We start from the raw sequence: 21,607 nt of genomic DNA on the forward strand, positions 1-21,607 counted from the left end.
GCTATTTTGCCCTAAAATAGTCATCCCTAAAGGGGCTGTGTATAACTATGTAAATGTCTCTCGGACAAGGTAACTTTTATCAATATACACTCTGAAAAGTAAAGGTTCCTGGGGTATCCTTTGGGGGTTTTCAAATTGAAACTGTGGGGGAACCCCTAAAAGTTATTCAAAGAACCTTTTGTGGGAACCCGTATAAGTTCATTGAAGAACCCCTTATCATGGTTCCTCAAAGAACCTTTTGGGGTTCATTTTTTAAACTCCCTGTCCACCCTCCCTGCATTACAAAAACATATTTTAATAACAATATTGATTTAAATAATTAATTGTTTATTTAGTGGCACCACAAATGTGAATTAATATTTACCAAACAATTTACCAAACAAAACACATTTTAAAATTGCAACATTTCTGAAGACATGTCAGACCTTAATAAATAATACATTTACTTTGTATAGTGCTTTTCATGACATTTAAAAAATATATAAATAATGATGTACAATAAAAACAACATACATTAAAAATGAATCATAGGTAAACTATCAATATTGTAGACTTGATGCTAAATACAGATTTTTCAGCTTTAGTGTGTATATCGTATCCACTTATTTATGTTAGGAAGTTTGCCATCTTTATGACCGGCCCTGGTAACTTCACCCCAACTTCTCTTATCCCCAGAACACAGTAACTTAACAACATAAGTGTTTTTCTGACATTTTTGGGAAATTTAAGGGAAAATAAAAAATACAGCCCTAGCAGAGCCCCAAGGCCCATGGGGACGTCCTCGAGGGCGTGGATGTTCTCCCCATCAAAGGCCAGCGGGATTTCACTCTCACGGTGAAATGGATTTCCGCCGATGTGCAGTAAAGGAGTGAAGAGCGGTGAAATCTGTGTCAACAAAAGTAAGAAAAGATTAATACACACACAATTAACAAAGAACATAACAAATGTTCAGCTATAGTTTTATATCAGCATGCACACCTATGTTTATGAAGAAACAGATGATTGGTGCATAGGCATACCTTGTCACAGACATAAAGGTCACTCGGGTCCTCATTGAAGAGGTAGGGCAAGAGCAGAATCGCTGCTGTGGTCTCCAGTCCTAGTCAAGTAAAGCAATGATCTTACTACACTTGCTAATTTTATTACAAAATACATTAGAGAAAGGGAAGGAATAAGAGCAAATACCTCTTCTGTGTTGTCCTTCAGGAACTGTCAAAATAGCAGGATGATGTCCTCACCCCTGCCTCGCCTCTCTACCTCTGATAGTCCTTGAATTATCTTTTTGTCTATATCCATTCCATGGACTTGATTCATTTCTGAGAAGATCTGAAAAGATCATTTGCACACATTTGTATGCTAATAGATTTCAGTTTGTATTGACTGCTATGTAGGTTAAATGTACACTTCAAATGCAGCTGTCCTACAACATATCTGTACCTTCTTCTTGATCCCAATTGCAATTGTGTCCATGTTCTGTCCTATAAGAATTTCAAAGGAAGAGAAAATGTGTCAAAGAATAGTCTTACAAGCATTAAAACATATATATATATATAAAATAAATATTGAAAGATAAATGGCATCGACATACAATGTAATGTAAAATAGAAGAACATATTGGAGAAAGCACTAGCCAATACAGTACTGTCATACAGTAACAGTACTGCCATACAGGCCTAATATCACATTTCAAGATATCTTTGTACACAAATTGTTCAATATTTTATCAGGCTGACTTGAAAGATTATACGCAACATTTTGCTGCGTGGCAATACTGTGTTTGGATTCTGAAGGGCATTTATACAAAAGAGGTAGTCTAGACACTGTATTAATAACATTATGCATTTGAATCCCATCTACAGCTACCATCTAAGATATTAATTTCCCTCCACAAGGGGGCGGACATGTAACGTTTCCAAAATGGGATAGTATTGTCCATGTGACGTTTCCAAAATGGGATAGTATTGTCCATGTGACGTTTCCAAAATGGTATAGTATTGTCCATGTAACGTTTCCAAAATGGGATAGTATTGTCCATGTAACGTTTCCAAAATGGGATAGTATTGTCCATGTAACGTCTCCAAAATGGGATAGTATTGTACATGTAACGTTTCCAAAATGGGATAGTATTGTCCATGTAACGTTATGCCCCCTTGTGAGTTAATAGTATTGCATGCTGTAGCAGGCTATATAAAGAGGAAGACCTCCATTGACGATTCAGTTCGTTGTAACATCTCGTCTGCACAGGTCACCGTCCTTAGTTAGTTAGTTAGTTAACGTTATCTAGTTTATTGTCACAAAAGTGAGAACTGCTCTAGATTGGAAACTTACATTAATGAGTGTAAAGCCATGTTGGCTTTATGGAAACGATATACAATATATGGGAAAGAATATAGTTGAGGGAAATAATCCAAACCTAGTTGTGCCTAGTTAGGACATAACGTTAGCTAGCTAGATAACGGTACTGTACTGTAGCTCATACAACGCTGACGGTCAAACCCGGCTTTCTAATATTTACGGTAATTAGCTATAGTAACGTTATGGAAGACATTCACAGAAAACCATAATTGTCTTCCTTATTCATTATTAGTATGTTATATTATTATTATATACATTATTTCGAGACATATTCAGAGCCAAACATCAACCCAACATAACCTTTTTAACTGTTGTCGCATCCAAACTTGTCACCATCGTTTTCAGTTGTAATTGCGAAGTTCCCGGAAGAAGTCCAGCAACAACGGAGGTTCCTCGATGAACCCACCTTCTAACAAGTTCTTTGAAGAACCTTTTGGGGCTGTTTTTCATTGACCAAGAACCCTACGGTTCTTAGGGGATCCGAGAACAACTCCAGTTGAACCCTTCATTTTTAGAGTTGTAGTCGGCTCTATTTACTCTCAGATTCAAAACATGATGATTAGCATCAACGATCAAGTCAGCTGCTGCTGCTCCAATACAGTATGAGGTGAGACGGTGAACTGATGTTGAACCGGGCAGTCAGCTGCTGCTGCTCCAATACAGTATGAGGTGAGACGGTGAACTGATGTTGAACAGGGCAGTCAGCTGCTGCTGCTCCAATACAGTATGAGGTGAGACGGTGAACTGATGTTGAACTGGGCAGTCAGCTGCTGCTGCTCCAATACAGTATGAGGTGAGACGGTGAACTGACGTTGAACTGGGCAGTCAGCTGCTGCTGCTCCAATACAGTATGAGGTGAGACGGTGAACTGACGTTGAACCGGGCAGTCAGTCATTCATTCTGTACTCAGTCTGGTCTATCATTGTTGGTATTGAAAAAGCCTACTGCACATTGTGGTGGAAATTCTAACCATTCAGGAGAGACTTAGTCATTTCTTCAAACAATCAACCTTTATTTGATAAGAATTGCAATAATGTAGCTGGTCAGCCCTACACTCTGAGGTGGAAGGCCGAGAGCTCGATGACACAAGGAGTTCAGAAGCCTTATATAGTCAAACTATCTTGTGCATATAGAAAACACGTGATCTTGGTGTGTGTCCGTGTGTGGAGAACGAGACACAGACTAACTGGGGATTGGTCGTCTCGTTCTGTAGCAACAGATAGTTATTCTAGTTTTCCAGTGAGGGAGAACGAGACACAGACTAACTGGGGATTGGTCGTCTCGTTCTGTAGCAACAGATAGTTATTCTAGTTTTACAGTGAGGGAGAACGAGACACAGACTAACTGGGGATTGGTCGTCTCGTTCTGTAGCAACAGATAGTTATTCTAGTTTTACAGTGAGGGAGAACGAGACACAGACTAACTGGGGATTGGTCGTCTCGTTCTGTAGCAACAGATAGTTATTCTAGTTTTACAGTGAGGGAGAACGAGACACAGACTAACTGGGGATTGGTCGTCTCGTTCTGTAGCAACAGATAGTTATTCTAGTTTTACAGTGAGGGAGAACGAGACACAGACTAACTGGGGATTGGTCGTCTCGTTCTGTAGCAACAGATAGTTATTCTAGTTTTACAGTGAGGGAGAACGAGACACAGACTAACTGGGGATTGGTCGTCTCGTTCTGTAGCAACAGATAGTTATTCTAGTTTTACAGTGAGGGAGAACGAGACACAGACTAACTGGGAATTGGTCGTCTCGTTCTGTAGCAACAGCTAGTTATTCTAGTTTTACAGTGAGGGAGAACGAGACACAGACTAACTGGGAATTGGTCGTCTCGTTCTGTAGCAACAGATAGTTATTCTAGTTTTACAGTGAGGGAGAACGAGACACAGACTAACTGGGAATTGGTCGTCTCGTTCTGTAGCAACAGATAGTTATTCTAGTTTTCCAGTGAGGTGTCAAAACAACAGGAAATCACTCTAGACACAGTTCCTCTGAAGTAGATCAATGGTTCCCCGAATTGGGGCAAGCGTCTTTGGCCTGTCTGCCCAGAGGGTGTGTCTGGAACTAGTCTAGAAATAAATCAGATCCAGCCTGAGCTGTGTGATGTTGTAGGGAGTTGGAGTTTCTCTAGAGATAAATCAGACCCAGTCTGAACTGTGTGATGTTGTAGGGAGTTGGAGTTTCCAACAAGCCAATATTCTACATAGTTTAGCTCATAAAACTTAATTAACTACAATGACCATAATCCATTGCGTGCCTACTTGTCTTGTCTAGCATTTCACTACAATAACATCTGCCTGTGACCTATAACATTTGATTTATGAAGGTAATGTGTTCTTTTCAACACATCTCTTTATATTGCTTATGCATATTCGGTGGCCTGACTGCGTCAAAGGCCCATCCTGGTAGATCTGAACCTAATGCAGCTTGGAGTGATCAGATGATCAGAAGTTACATTTAGGTGCCAGGTGTAACTGAGGCCATAGATGCATCATATCCATTACTTTTAATGTTTTATATAATATGACTAAATGTGTTTCTTTCTGTGTTGCAGGGGCAGTCATGAAATGGAACGGCAAGGCCACAGAACATGACATAAGCAGAGCTGTGGGAGACCACCTCAAGCCCCTGGTAGAGCCGGGGGTGGTGTTTACCACTCCACCAGCAGAGCTGTGGGAGACCACCTCAAGCCCCTGGTAGAGCCGGGGGTGGTGTTTACCACTCCACCAGCAGAGCTGTGGGAGACCACCTCAAGCCCCTGGTAGAGCCGGGGGTGGTGTTTACCACTCCACCAGCAGAGCTGTGGGAGACCACCTCAAGCCCCTGGTAGAGCCGGGGGTGGTGTTTACCACTCCACCAGCAGAGCTGTGGGAGACCACCTCAAGCCCCTGGTAGAGCCGGGGGTGGTGTTTACCACTTCACCAGCAGAGCTGTGGGAGACCACCTCAAGCCCCTGGTAGTGCCGGGGGTGGTGTTTACCACTCCACCAGCAGAGCTGTGGGAGACCACCTCAAGCCCCTGGTAGAGCCGGGGGTGGTGTTTACCACTCCACCACACCTTCACCAGGCTGGAAAAGTGATGCTGTTTTTCATACTAAGATGGACCAAGAGTCTGTTGATTGGTCAGTCATTGGATTCATTTGTTGAAATCAAATCAAGCTTTATTTATACAGCACATTTCAGACATGGATGCAACACAATGGCTTCTCAGGAAAAAACTATGAAAATAAACAGGAATATTTAGTACACAAACATAAGAGGATAAAAAACAATAATACCAACTTAAAGACTAATGAGCATCCTAAGGAAATGCCATTGATTAAAATATCCAATCCAAAAATATAAGCTTGTTTTTTAGGATGGGCTCTGAAAGTCACTATGGGGTGTCCAATGAAAGTTGACTAGTAACAACAACTGGGACCTCAAAGACACCCACTAAATCTGCCCAAGAAGAGGCAAACAAAAGAAAAACCCACACCAAACTTAAAGACAGAAAGTGGAGCAACTAAAGGTGTTGACTCTCCACATCTATCAAGACAACTGGAGCACTGGGCCAGACACTCTTAAATAGAACCTGGACCAGCACAGGTGAAACACCTTCCCACTAACGAGATGGACAAGCCAGCACAGGTGTAACACGTACTGACTAACGAGGTGACACCAATCAGTGCATCCTACGTGCTAACGAGCTAGACGTGCTAAAGTCCAACCTCAAAACATAAATGAAAAAACACTAAATATTTTGACTGCCCACCCTTGAGACAATCAGCAACCAAGTTGTCCTTACCAAGGACGTGTCTGATTTCAAAAGGAAACTCCTGCGATATCCGTAGTAACTTTCCACCTCACTGCAGAGCTTCTCTCTCTTTTCAGGGTTCACTAGATAGGCATGTTGTTGGATCAGGGCCCAGTCCCCAATGTCATGTTCTAGTACATTGGCACATCTGAGAATGAACTCTGATATTCTAAAAGCAGGATAAATAGGATATAGGATGTCAATAAAATTGTCAGTTGGTTGCATAAATAAATATCACTACCAAATGTTACATGAAATGTAAATATGAAATATTTGAGTGCATAGTCATATATTCAACGTCTTTTCAATTACATTTTGCTTGGTGGGATAGCCCCAATGTCAAAACACAGTTTTAAAGTGTCCAAATCAATAACCAATATGCAGAAACAGTTTGGGATCAATTGAAAACCTAACATGTTCTATATACACAAACATCTGCCACAATAATCATATTACTTGTATTTATATAAACAAGCTCCTTATAAACTGCACAAGCACCAAAAATGCTGTTATTTTGACAAGTAGCAATAAATCACTGATATCGATTAGGGGGGAAATCAGGTTGTTCGTGCTGTTGAAACTAACACAACTAAAAAAACACATGGAAATGGGAGATATCTTTAACCTCACTGGTTAGAGGACAACCTGCAGAAGACAGTCAGCTACATTGTGGAGTGATGCATTTAAATGTAGGGGTCGCTAAACAAAGTAACACAACACTTATTTGTCAAATTATTTTAGCATGATATCGATGAGTTGTGTGACAGAAGGGAGATGAGGTTGCACATCCTGTTAAAACTAACAGCTCAAAAACCACACGGAATCAGGGAATAATGTGTACATCACTGGTTAGAGGACAATTTGTAGAAAACAGCTCGCCACATTTTGAAGTGTTGCATTTTGATTCAAGAGGGTCACCAATGTGGGAAGTGTAACAACTCTCCTAATTGTCCCTAGAATTTCTAAGCAAACAGCTGGAGGCAGGGCTTTCTCCTATAGATCTCCTATAGATTAATGGAATGGTCTGCCTATCCATGTGAGAGACGCAGACTCGGTCTCAACCTTTAAGTCTTTACTGAAGACTCATCTCTTCTGTAGGTCATATGATTGAGTGTAGTCTGGCCCAGGAGTGTGAAGGTGAACGGAAAGGCTCTGGAGCAACGAACCGCCCTTGCTGTCTCTGCCTGGCCGGTTCCCCTCTCTCCACTGGGATTCTCTGCCCCTAACCCTATTACAGGGGCTGAGTCACTGGCTAACTGGTGCTCTTTCATGCCGTCCCTAGGAGGGGTGCGTCACTTGAGTGTGTTGAGTCACTGACGTGATCTTCCAGTCTGGGTTGATGCCCCTTCTTGGGTTGTGCCGTGGCGGAGATCTTTGTGGGCTATACTCGGCCTTGTCTCAGGATGGTAAGTTGGTGGTTGAAGATATCTCTCTAGTGGTGCGGGGGCTGTGCTTTGGCAAAGTGGGTGGAGTTATATCCTTCCTGTTTGGCCCTGTCCGGGGGTATCACCGGATGGGGCCACAGTGTCTCCTGACCCCTCCTGTCTCAGCCTCCAGTATTTATGCTACAGTAGTTTATGTGTCGGGGGGCTAGGGTCAGTTTGATATATCTGGAGTACTTCTCCTGTCTTATCCGGTGTCCTGTGTGAATTTAAGTATGCTCTCTAATTCTCTCTTTCTTTCTCTCGGAGGACCTGAGCCCTAGGACAATGCCTCAGGACTACCTGGCCTGATGACTCCTTGCTGTCCCCAGTCCACCTGGCCGTGCTGCTGCTCCAGTTTCAACTGTTCTGCCTGCGGCTATGGAACCCTGACCTTTTCACCAGACGTGCTACCTATCCCAGGCCTGCTGTTTTCAACTCTCTAGAGACAGCAGGAGCGGTAGAGATACTCTTAATGATCGGCTATGAAAAGCCAACTGACATTTACTCCTGATGTGCTGACCTGTTGCAAATCAAAATCAAATCAAGTTTATTTTATATAGCCCTTCGTACATCAGCTAATATCTCGAAGTGCTGTACAGAAACCCAGCCTAAAACCCCAAACAGCAAGCAATGCAGGTGTAGAAGCACGGTGGCTGGGAAAAACTCCCTAGCACAAAACTCCCTCCCTTGCACACTCGACAACTACTGTGATTATTATTATTTGACCATGCTGGTCATTTATGAACATTTGAACATCTTGGCCATGTTCTGTTATAATCTCCACCCGGCACAGCCAGAAGAGGACTGGCCACCCCTCATAGCCTGGTTCCTCTCTAGGTTTCTTCCTAGGTTTTGGCCTTTCTAGGGAGTTTTTCCTAGCCACCGTGCTTCTACACCTGCATTGCTTGCTGTTTGGGCTTTTAGGCTGGGTTTCTGTACAGCACTTTGAGATATCAGCTGATGTAAGAAGGGCTTTATAAATAAATTTGATTTGAACTCTTTTTTTGTTGGTCACTTTCGTTAAACCACATAAATAGTACTCTTCCATTTCAGAGCCTGGATTTCCCCCCTGAGGCTAATATCCATATCATGTTGAAATCAATAGAACAGGGGACAAACGTTTAGGGTCCTACATTGTGACATCATTAAAATACTCCTACTACAATGTTAAAATATTCTACATTGTGCCATGATTTCATTGATATCATGAAACAACTCCTTCATGTATGTATTTTCTGATGTTTGATCAGATAACTTTTATCAGAGTATCTCTTCCCACATTGAACACAGCTATAAGGTTTCTCTCCCGTGTGTCTCCGCTGGTGTATAGTCAGATAGCTAGATGTAGTAAAACTCTTCCCACAGTGATCACAGCTATGAGGTTTCTCTCCTGTGTGTGTTCTCTGGTGTATAGTCAGATCTCTAGATGTAATAAAACTTTTCACACATTGATCACAGCTGTAAGGTTTCTCTCCTGTGTGTGTTCTCTGGTGTACTCTCAGATTGCTAGACTTAATAAATCTCTTCCCACATTGATCACAGCTAAAAGGTTTCTCTCCTGTATGTAGTTTACGGTGGGATTTCAGGGAGCTTGACTGAGTAAAACTCTTCCCACATTGATCACAGCTATACGGTTTCTCTCTTGTGTGTGTTCTCTGGTGTATTTTAAGGTCTGATGAATATTTAAAACATTTCCCACAGTCCGAGCAGCAGTGAGGTTTCTTTCCTGTGGGTCTCTGCTGGTGTTTCTTGAGGTGTTCTGATGTGGAGAGACTCTTCTCTGCCTCAGCGGCATCAAGTGCATCATGATGTTGTTGAGGCTCCCCAGAGGATTCAAGATATTCACATCTCTCTCCTGTGTGAACGACAATGTCAGATGGTTAAAGGCCCACAACAGCAGAAATCCACTGTTTATTTGAGGTAAAAGGTGATGCCCAGAGCGTACCCATGAAGTTGTACAACAATTGATGTCTGTTAAATTCTTGTTTTCTCTTGTTTTCACATTAGTATTAACATCGATGATTGTAGCTAGAAATAAGTTATTCATGTTGTTGAAATCCTAAGCAGTGTGCCAGACGACTTTTGGTCTCCAATATAGGCCCCTTTCTGTGTTTGCTAAAATTGCGGCAGGAGGGCGATGCGCACACAATTTGGTTGCAGAAACACCTCCCTGCTAATGAGAAAACCGAAAGTAATGAGGAAACTGCTAGTTATGGATGTAGTATATCTGTTAATGAGGAAAACACTAGTTATGGATGTAGTATATCTGCCTGGAGCAAAAATAGTGAGCAAATATTTTAGTTTTTCACAATGTATTCTGAATATTACAGCACAAGATCGGGAGTACTACTGAAGGAAACTCACATTAAGCTCTGTGTCTATTCACAAATTCACCACCGTGGGGGAAAACTCAGGGGAGTTCTCATTGGCTAACAGCAATAATAGCCTCCATTTCCAGGTTGAATATGAGTGCATTTCACACTACTTTTGGATTATAATTGAAATGCTCGTTTGAATGTCCTGATTAACCTCTCTAGGGTACGTGAGACGTTAGCGTCCCACCTCTTAAACAGCCAGTGAAAGTGCAGGGCGCCAAATTCAAAACAACAGAAATCCCATAATTAAAATTCCTCAACATACATGTATTTTACACCATTTTAAAGATACACTTGTTGTAAATCCAGCCACAGTGTCTGATTTCAAAAAAGCTTTACGACGAAAGCAAACCAAACGATTATGTTAGGTGAGTGCCTTTTCACAGAATAACACAGCCATTTTTCCAGCCAAAGATAGCAGTCACAAAAAGCAGAAAAATAGATCAAATGAATCACTAACCTTTGATGATCTTCACCAGATGACACTCATAGGACTTCATGTTACACAATACATGTATGTTTTGTTCGGTAAAGTTCATATTTATATCCAAAAATCTGAGATATATTGGCACCTTACGTTCCTTACGTTCAGAAGTCACAAAACATCCTTTGATTTTGCAGAGAGCCACATCAATTTACAGGAATACTCATAATAAACATTGCTAAAAGATACAACAGTTATGCATGGAATTATAGATACACTTCTCCTTAATGCAACCGCTGTGTCAGATTTCAAAAAAGCTTTACGGAAAAAGCAAACCATGCAATAATCTGAGTCGGCGCTCAGAGCCTAATCAAGACATAAATATAGCCGCCATATTATGCAGTCAACAGAAGTCAGAAGTAACAATATAAACATTCACTTACCTTTGGTGATCTTCATCAGAATGCACTCCCAGGAATCTCAGTTCCACAATAAATGTTTGTTTTGTTCAATAATGTCCATCATTTATGTCCAAATTCCTCCTTGTTGTTCTAGCGTTCAGTACACTTTTCCAAACTCACGACGCGCGGGCATGTCCAGCGGAAAGTACGGACGAAAAGTTAAAAAAGTTATATTACAGTCCGTAAAAACATGACAAACGAAGTATTGAATCAATATTTAGGATGTTTTTAACATAATTCTTCAATAATGTTCCAACCGGAGTATTCCTGTGTCTTCAGAATTGCGATGGAACAGAGCTTGCTCTCACGTGAACGCGCATGGTCAGAGCATGTTCAGTGTTTTCTACCCAAATCTACTAATGATATGCATATTCTAGCTTTTATGGCTTTGTAGCAGGCCCCTTACTCTGGGCATGCTTTTCATCCGGATGTGAAAATACTGCCCCCTACCCCAAAGAAGTTAATATAATGTCTGTGTTATTGTTGAAAATGTACTACTTTATATTTAAAAACGACTTCAACCAGTAAAATGCTCTTCGGCTAGTTTTCCATCAAATCCAATGAGGGTTTGTACACAAAGTGTTTAAAAAAAAAAAATCTGAGCAAGGGTTGCCTTCCGGAGAGACAACAGTAACGTTCTTTGTTTCACGGAAACATGGCTCACTCGAGACACGCTATCGGAGTCGGTACCTGGTTTCTTCACGCATCGCTCCGACAGAAACAAACATCTCTCTGGTTAGAAGAAGGGTGGGGGTGATTAACGAGACGTGGTGTGATCATAACAACATACAGGAACTCAAGTCCTTTTGCTTACCTGTCCTAGAATTCCTTACAATCAAATGTCGACCGCATTATCTACCAAGAGAATTCTCTTCAATTATAATCACAGCTGTATATATCCCCCTCCAAGCAGACACATCGATGGCCCTGAACGAACTTCATTGGACTCTATGTAAACTGGAAACCACATATCCTGAGGCTGCATTCATTGTAGCTGGGGATTTTAACAAGGCTAATCTGAAAACAAGACTCCCTAAATTTTATCAGCATATCAAATGCGCTACCCAGGTGGAAAAAAATCCTAGACCACTGTTACTCTAACTTCCGCGACACATACAAAGCCCTGCCCCGCCCTCCTTTCGGAAAATCTGACCGCGACTCCATTTTATTTCTCCCAGAAACTAAAACAGGAAACGCCCATGGTCAGGTCTGTTCAACGCTGGTCCGACCAATCTGATTCCACGCTTCAAGATTGCTTCGATCACGTGGACTGGGATATGTTCCGCTTAGCGTCGAACAACATTGATGTATACGCTGATTCAGTGAGCGAGTTTATTAGCAAGTGCATCGGTGATGTTGTACCCACAGCAACTATTAAAACCTTCCCCAACCAGAAACTGTGGATTGATGGCAGCATTCGTGTAAAACTGAAAGCGCGAACCATTTCTTTTAATCAGGGCAAGGTGACAGGAAACATGACCGAATACAAACAGTGTAGCTATTCCTTGCGCAAGGCAATCAAACTAGCTAAGCATCAGTATGGAGACAAAGTAGATTCGCAATTCAACGGCTCAGACACAAGAGGTATGTGGCAGGGTCTACAGTCAATCACGGACTACAAAAAAGAAAACCAGCCCCGTCGCGGACCACAATGTCCTGCTCCCAGACACACTAAACAACTTCTTTGCTCGCTTTGAGGACAATACAGTGCCACCGACACGGACTTCCTGACAGGCCGCCCCCAGGTGGTGAGGGTGGGTAACAACATCTCCACCCCGCTGATCCTCAACACTGGGGCCCCACAAGGGTGCGTTCTGAGCCCTCTCCTGTACTCCCTGTTCACCCACGACTGCGTGGCCATGCAAGTTTGCAGGCGACACGACAGTGGTAGGCTTGATCACCAACAACGACGAGACGGCCTACAGGGAGGTGAGGGCCCTCGGAGTGTGGTGCCAGGAAAATAACCTCACACTCAACGTCAACAAAACAAAGGAGATGATCGTGGACTTCAGGAAACTGCAGAGGGAGCACCCCCCTATCCACATCGAGGGGACAGTAGTGGAGAAGGTGCAAAGTTTTAAGTTCCTCGGCATACACATCACGGACAAACTGAAATGGTCCACCCACACAGACAGCATGGCCGCCCAACAACCTGCCCGCTTGACCCTATCCCCTCCTCTCTTCTCCAGACCATTTCCGGAGACCTTCTCCCTTACCTCACCTCGCTCATCAACTCATCCTTGACCGCTGGCTACGTCCCTTCCGTCTTCAAGAGAGCGAGAGTTGCACCCCTTCTGAAAAAACCTACACTCGATCCCTCCGATGTCAACATCTACAGACCAGTATCCCTTCTTTCTTTTCTCTCCAAAACTCTTGAACGTGCCGTCCTTGGCCAGCTCTCCTGCTATCTCTCTCAGAATGACCTTCTTGATCCAAATCAGTCAGGTTTCAAGACTAGTCATTCAACTGAGACTGCTCTTCTCTGTGTCACGGAGGCGCTCCGCACTGCTAAAGCTAACTCTCTCTCCTCTGCTCTCATCCTTCTAGACCTATCGGCTGCCTTTGATACTGTGAACCATCAGATCCTCCTCTCCACCCTCTCCGAGTTGGGCATCTCCGGCGCTGCCCACGCTTGGATTGCGTCCTACCTGACAGGTCGCTCCTACCAGGTGGCGTGGCGAGAATCTGTCTCCGCACCACGTGCTCTCACCACTGGTGTCCCCCAGGGCTCTGTTCTAGGCCCTCTCCTATTCTCGCTATACACCAAGTCACTTGGCTCTGTCATATCCTCACATGGTCTCTCCTATCATTGCTATGCAGACGACACACAATTCATCTTCTCCTTTCCCCCCTCTGATAACCAGGTGGCGAATCGCATCTCTGCCAGACATATCAGTGTGGATGACGGATCACCACCTCAAGCTGAACCTCGGCAAGACGGAGCTGCTCTTCCTCCCGGGGAAGGACTGCCCGTTCCATGATCTCGCCATCATGGTTGACAACTCCATTGTGTCCTCCTCCCAGAGTGCTAAGAACCTTGGCGTGATCCTGGACAACACCCTGTCGTTCTCAACTAACATCAAGGCGGTGACCCGTTCCTGTAGGTTCATGCTCTACAACATTCGCAGAGTACGACCCTGCCTCACACAGGAAGCGGCGCAGGTCCTAATCCAGGCACTTGTCATCTCCCGTCTGGATTACTGCAACTCGCTGTTGGCTGGGCTCCCCTGCCTGTGCCATTAAACCCCTACAACTCATCCAGAACGCCGCAGCCCGTCTGGTGTTCAACCTTCCCAAGTTCTCTCACGTCACCCTGCTCCTCCGCTCTCTCCACTGGCTTCCAGTTGAAGCTCGCATCCGCTACAAGACCATGGTGCTTGCCTACGGAGCTGTGAGGGGAACGGCACCTCCGTACCTTCAGGCTCTGATCAGGCCCTACACCCAAACAAGGGCACTGCGTTCATCCACCTCTGGCCTGCTCACCTCCCTACCTCTGAGGAAGTACAGTTCCCGCTCAGCCCAGTCAAAACTGTTCGCTGCTCTGGCACCCCAATGGTGGAACAAACTCCCTCACGATGCCAGGTCAGCGGAGTCAATCACCACCTTCCGGAGACACCTGAAACCCCACCTCTTTAAGGAATACCTAGGATAGGATAAAGTAATCCTTCTAACCCCCCCCCCCCTTAAAAGAGTTAGATGCACTATTGTAAAGTGGTTGTTCCACTGGATATCATAAGGTGAATGCACCAATTTGTAAGTCGCTCTGGATAAGAGCGTCTGCTAAATGACTTAAATGTAAATGTAAATGTGAAGAAGGCGCAACAGCGCCTCTTCAACCTCAGGAGACGGAAGAAATTCGGCTCATCACCAAAAACACTCACAAACTTTTACAGATGCACAATCGAGAGCATCCCGTCGTGCTGTATCACTGCCTTGTATGGCAACTGCACCGCCCACAACCGTAAGGCTCTCCAGAGGGTAGTGAGGTCTGCACAACGCATCACCGGGGGAAAACTACCTGCCCTCCAGGACACCTACACCACCCGATGCCACAGGAAGGCCAAAAAGATCATCAAGGACAACACCACCCGAGCCACTGCCTGTTCACCCCGCTATCATCCAGAAGGAGAGGTCAGTACAGGTGCATCAAAGCAGGGACCGAGAGACTGAAAAACAGCTTCTATCTCAAGGCCATCAGACTGTTAAACAGCCATCACTAACAGTGAGTGGCTGCTGCCAACATACCGACTCAATCTCTAGCCACTTTAATAATCAAATTGGATGTAATAAATGTATTAGAGGTCGACCGATTAATCGGAATGGCCGATTAATTAGGGCCGATTTCAAGTTTTCATAACAAATCGGAAATCGGTATTTTTGGGCGCCGATTTACTGATTTTTAAAAATTGTATTATTATAAAAAACAAATTATACCTTTATTTAATCTTTATTTAACTAGGCAAGTCAGTTACGAACACATTATTATTTTCGGTTAACTGCCTTGTTCAGGGGCAGAATGACAGATTTTCACCTTGTCAGCTCGGGGGATCCAATCTTGCAACCTTACAGTTAACTAGTCCAACGCAATAATGACCTGCCTCTCTCTCGTTGCACTCCACAAGCAGACTGCCTGTTACGCGAATGCAGTAAGCCAAGGTAAGTTGCTAGCTAGCATTAAACTTATCTTATAAAAAAACAATCAATCATAATCACTAGTTAACTACACATGGTTGATGATATTACTAGTTTATCTAGCGTGTCTTGCGTTGCATATAATCTGACTGAGCATACAAGTATCTAAGTATCTGACTGAGCGGTGGTAGGCAGAAGCAGGCGCGTAAACATTCATTCAAACAGCACTTTCGTGCGTTTTGCCAGCAGCTCTTCGTTGTGCGTCAAGCATTGCGCTGTTTATGACTTCAAGCCTATCAACTCCAAAGATGAGGCTGGTGTAACCGAAGTGAAATGGCTAGCTAGTTAGCGGGGTGCGCGCTAATAGCGTTTCAAACGTCACTCGCTCTGAGACTTGGAGTAGTTTTTCCCCTTGCTCTGCATGGGTAACGCTGCTTCGATGGTGGCTGTTGTCGTTGTGTTGCTGGTTCGAGCCCAGGGAGGAGCGAGGAGAGGGACGGAAGCTATACTGTTACACTTGCAATACTAAAGTGCCTATAAGAACATCCAATAGTCAAAGGTTAATGAAATACAAATGGTATAGAGAGAAATAGTCCTCTAATTCCTATAATAACTACAACCTAAAACTTCTTACCTGGGAATATTGAAGACTCATGTTAAAAGGAACCACCAGCTTTCATATGTTCTCATGTTCTGAGCAAGGAACTTAAACGTTAGCTTTCTTACATGACACATATTGCACTTTTACTTTCTTCTCCAACACTTTGTTTTTTGCATTATTTAAACCAAATTGAACATGTTTCATTATTTACTTGAGGCTAAATTGATTTTATTGATGTATTATATTAAGTTAAAATAAGTGTTCATTCAGTATTGTTGTAATTGTCATTATTACAAATAAATACATGGTTTTTTTTTTAAATCGCCTGATTAATCGGTATCGGCCTTTTGGTCCTCCAATAATCGGTATCGGCGTTGAAAAATCATAATCGGTCAACCTCTAAAATGTATCACTTGTCACTTTAAACTATGCCACATTATATAATGTTTACATACCCTACACTACTCATCTCATATGTATATACTGTACTCTATACCATCTACTGCATCTTGCCTATGCCGTTCGGCCATCGCTCATCCATATACATTTTTATGTATATATTCTTATTCATTCCTTTACACTTGTGTGTATATGGTAGTTGATGTTAAATTGTTAGATTACTTGTTAGATATTACTGCACGGTCAGAACTAGAAGCACAAGCATTTCACTACACTCGCATTAACATCTGCTAACCATGTGTATGTGACAAATAAAATTTGATTTGAAATTGGCCCATAACTTCACCTAACAATAACATAGACCTACTGTAGGACCCATAACTTCACCAACAACAACATAGACCTACTGTACACCCATAACTTCACCTAACAACAACAGACCTAGGATTATAAATCATTTAATATTTTAGGTGAAACATGGAAACTAAAATGACATTTCAAAACCAGATAATTTTGTGAATAATCCCACTCGGCTACTCTATAATGTGTTGTCATTCTAAATGTCCTGATTAAAGGAAAATAGCTCTATGTGTTGTGCAAATAGCCTATCCATCAAGGAACAGTTCTCTACACATGAGCTAATTATCTCCATGTCCAAACAGACTAACGAGACCCTACTGTAAATCAAGCAGACAATAACATTATAAACACCAATTTGTTAGGGATGTTGGATCCAACGTGGAGCACAGCATAACTGTCTTTACCGGTGTAATGAATGAAGACGCACTTTGGTTGTTGTTGCATGTCGTGATGTTTGTCATGTGATTGTCATTCAGAAAATGATTTCCTGGATCAGCTGATGGTAGTTGAACATGTGACTAATTAAACAGCTACAGTATTAAGTATTATGTGTAATTATTGAAGAACCGCGTTAATGACAGTATCCATTTGGGTGTTGTCAATAAAGTTAAGGTGACTCTGTTACAACCATTGGATTTAGCAAACTGAAATTATTTAGGATTTCTGTGCCCATGAAATATAAGGAGACACTAAATGTTACGTAGTTAGAGAGCATTTCAGAGATCTGAATACAAAAAACTGTCCGACAGCAAGATCCAGTATTTAACTTCTCTAGGGTAGGGGGCAGCATTCGGAATTTTGGATGAAATGCATGCCCAAATTAAACTGCCTGTTTCTCGGGCCCAGAAGATATGATATGCATATAACTGGTAGATTTGGATAGAACTGTTCAAATAGTGTCTGTGAGTATAACAGAACTGATTTGGCAGGTGAAAACCTGAAAAAATCCATTCAGGAAGTATTTTTTTTGTTGGTTTTGTAGTTTTCTATTCAATGCCATTACAGTATCCATTGACTTAGGACTCAAATTGCAGTTTCTATGCCTTCCACTAGATGTCAACAGTCTTTAGAAATTGTTTCAGGCTTTTATTCTGAAAAATGAGGAAGTAAGAGCAGTCTGAATGAGTGGACCCTAAAGTGTCACAGAGCTTTTTCATGCGCGAGACCGAGAGAGTGTATTTCTTGTTTACATTTTAAATTGACGACGTTATTGTCCGGTTGAAATATTATCGATTATTTAGGCTAAAAACAACCTGAGGATTGAATATAAACTTTGTTTGACATGTTTCTATGAACTTTATACAATTTGGATTTTTTTGTCTTCCTGTTTTTGTTTTGAGCCTGTGGATTACTGAAGAAAACGCGCGAACAAAACGGAGGTTTTTGGATATAAAGAGACTTTATCGAACAAAAGGAACATTTATTGAGTAAATTAATATCTGCTGAGTGCAACCATATGAAGATCATTAAAGGTAAGGGATTAATTTTATCTCTATTTCTGACTTGTGTAACTGTTCTACTTGGCTGGTTACTGTTTGTAATGATTTGTCGAGTGGGCTATGTTCTCAAATAATTGTAAGGTATGCTTTCGCCGTAAAGCATTTTTTAAATCTGACACCGTGGTTGGATTCACAAGAAGTTCATCTTTAAACCTATGTAAAATATGTTTTGTTTTCTGAATTTTTATAATGAGTATTTCTGTATTTGAATTTAGCGCCCAGCAGTTTCACTGGCTGTTGAAGAGGTGGGACGCTAACGTCTCACGTACCCAAGAGAGGTTAAGTTGAAGTTCATCATATGACAAATTTTACGTTATGACTATAACTTCTTTTCCTGAAGGAGGGATACTAGGTACAACATACTATTAAATCCACATGTTATGACTATAACTACTGTTCCCTGAAGGAGGGAAACGAGGTACAACATACTATTAAATCCACACGTTATGACTATAACTACTGTTCCCTGAAGGAGGGAAACTAGGTACAACACACTATATAATCCACGTCTCGCTGGAAGCCCCGCCTTCCACAGGTTTATTCCTTCAATTTAATACCGCTCTTCACCAACCCAGGAAGGGGCTGGGCCAATCAGGTGTTGTACCTGGGAAGTTAGATTTGTATAATTTTCATTTAGATAGAACGTAGATTAATAACAGACACTAATTTTGACATACTATTATAAATTAAATGAAACTGTTCCAGTAAAATGTGAATATGTAAATCATAACTAGCACCAGATGGGAAGAAATGGTCAGATAAATTTGCACTGCAAATGTAGGTTGCCGACTGCTTGTGTAGCCTATTACCAGCAACATCAGAATTTATGAAGGCCAGCAGGAGTTGGCTCAGGAAGATTTCTCTCTCTTCTGGTTGGGCTATATTGATGTAATGGCATGAAAATAAGCTGGCTGAATATTATACAAGGACTTATCAACAGCTCTAACAATTTGACCCCCACAGGAAATCTATGAATTCTAGAATATACTATATAGCCTAGAAACCTGGTTAAACTATCATTATGACATCATGGATGAATTCTAGAATATACTATATATCCTAGAAACCTGGTTAAACTATCATTATGACATCATGGATGAATTCTAGAATATACTATATATCCTAGAAACCTGGTTAAACTATAATTTTGACATCATGGATGGCCAGTCCTTGTATTCATAGTGTATTGAATTCAAGGGGTAGCCCTGAGCTGGACTCAAACCTGGGTCCAGCGACTGTCAAGCCAACACCTTATAACTGTTACGCCAAGACGTCTAAACTTCTTGACGAGGTCGCTAGGTTTTGGGTTACGGTTGATATACAATAGCTTTCTCTATGAATTTGAGAGTGGTTACATTTCTCCAGACCCCATCCCAGCCCCCATCCCTCAGCTGTTTACCAAACCAAGTCTCTGGGCAGCCATTTTGTTTCTGTTTAAATCCTAGGTTGTCCCTTTAAAAAAGCAACACAACAATCAATCAACCAATCTGCAGTTGAAACAATAACAAAGCTGTAATTCCACCCCGCTTCTGGATGATAGCGGGGAGAAATGTAACTACTTTCAAATTCATAGACAGACCTATGGATGCAAGGACTGACCATCCATGATATCAACATTATAGTTTTAACCATGTTGAGGCTATACAGTGTTGATTTACATTGTTTCTAAACATTGGAGTACAAAAAATCTTATTATGGGTTCTGATGGGGTACAACAGTTGAACTAAGCTCATGAGGCATGTGTTATATTCTTCAAGAATCAATGGCTATAAATAAATAATTTAAAAGTCAAAATATGAATGTAGCAATTGCATATTTCCCCTTTAACACCACACATCAGTTCAACAACTGCAGAGTTTGTGCCTCTGTTTTTAAGATAGTACTTACTAGTGTTAATCAGGGCCCGTTTTCCCAAAACCACCTTATGGCTAAGTTCATCGTTAGAACCATTAGATGCCTTAATATGCGTTTGGGAAACCGGGCCCAGAAATCCTGTTTCCTCCTCCTTTATGGATGTGACAGTCATCTTCCCCTCCTCTTCTTTCACTCCAAAAACTGCATCCTCCTCTACTTTTACTGTAACATCCTCATCCTCTTTCACTCTGAACGCGTCTTCCTCTTCTTTCACTGAAACGTCTTTCTCTTCTTCTTTCACTGTAACAGCCTCACCCTCTACTTGATTTTGTATTGTAACATCTTTCTCTTCCTCTTTAACAAGAACTTCTTTCTCCGTCCAGCAGACCTTCTCTTCTTTAGCAGGGGGAGAGTAGCTTGGTGAACTCATGGTCGAGGATAATAGCTAGTTAGCATTAGCGATTAGACTATTGCTAACTTAACCAGCCAGCTAACGTTAGTTGACTTAAAACGTAAATATTAAATGGGGTAGCTGGTTGTTTCCACATAAGTATGTTTAAATCATAGTGGCAAATAATCCACGAAATTGTCTAAAGAACTTGAATGTTCCGACTTTGTTGGCTAGCGAGCTACCGAGGTGGCTGCAGTTGTTGAAGAAGCGTTCCGTCCACTAGATCATACGTCACACTACAAACATCGCCTGAAAGACACATATCGCCGTCTGCTGTCTGGAGGGAGGAAACGTAGTTGATGAGGGAAAACGTATTTTTTTCCTTCATTGAATTATAATATTATAAAGCAGTTTAGAGAAACGTTTTTTCTCTCCATTAAATAAGAATATTATATCAACACGTACAAAGAGCAACAAGTGTTGTTTGATTAGTTCAGATTTTTTATGAGATTTTAAAACAAACTCCACATCTGTATTTCTGATTCAGTCAAATAGCTAGATATCAAAATAAGCACCTAGTTATTGATACCTTTGATAAAGATGAGCAAAAATGACTGTATAAAATAAATAAATAAACTTTACCCACTACCAGGATATTTTAGCCCAAAACCTGGTTACCTCTCTGCTAGGAGGCTGAAACTTGGGCCATAAGTGGATCTTCCAGCAAGACACATCAACATCCACAAAGAAATGGTTAATTGGGTACAAAATCAACATTTTCAATGGCCATCTCAGTCTTCGGACTTGAACTCCATTGAAAACCTGTGGTTTGAATTGAACAGGGCAGTCCACAAGCGCAGACAAAATAAATCAAGGACCTGGAGAGATTCTGTTTGGAGGAATGGTCTAAGATCCCACCCAATGTGTTCTCTAATCTCATAAAACATTTCAGTGTCGTTATCCTCTCAAGGGGAAGGAAAACATGGGTGGCAATAATTCAGACCCCTACCTATTGAGAATTACATGTGAAACTA

General features: G+C 41.9%; 2 protein-coding genes across 3 annotated transcripts in view; one reads left to right on the forward strand and one right to left on the reverse strand.

The window, feature by feature from the left end:
- The window catches only part of LOC139548080 (zinc finger protein ZFP2-like), a 301,764-nt gene that overhangs the window by 21,573 nt on the left and 258,584 nt on the right, over window positions 1–21,607 (forward strand). The window lies entirely within an intron of this gene.
- Window positions 8,521–20,845, reverse strand: LOC139549418 (zinc finger protein 664-like). The gene is made up of 2 exons (XM_071359910.1): window positions 20,216–20,845; window positions 8,521–9,432 (listed from the first exon to the last, which is right to left on the reverse strand). Exons 1-2 carry the CDS (start codon window positions 20,610–20,612, stop codon window positions 8,798–8,800), a joined length of 1,032 nt encoding a protein of 343 aa, XP_071216011.1. The 5' UTR covers window positions 20,613–20,845; the 3' UTR covers window positions 8,521–8,797.

Source organism: Salvelinus alpinus, chromosome 2 (genome assembly GCF_045679555.1).
Source record: "Salvelinus alpinus chromosome 2, SLU_Salpinus.1, whole genome shotgun sequence".
NCBI lineage: Eukaryota > Metazoa > Chordata > Actinopteri > Salmoniformes > Salmonidae > Salvelinus > Salvelinus alpinus.

Excerpts from the sequence above, each read along its gene's own strand:
- LOC139549418 (XM_071359910.1), bottom strand. The coding sequence starts at position 20,612 with ATGAGTTCACCAAGCTACTCTCCCCCTGCTAAAGAAGAGAAGGTCTGC. Across the intron at positions 9,433-20,215 it reads ACGGGCCCTGATTAACACTA|GAGAGAGATGTGAATATCTT; the intron begins GTAAGTACTATC and ends TCGTTCACACAG.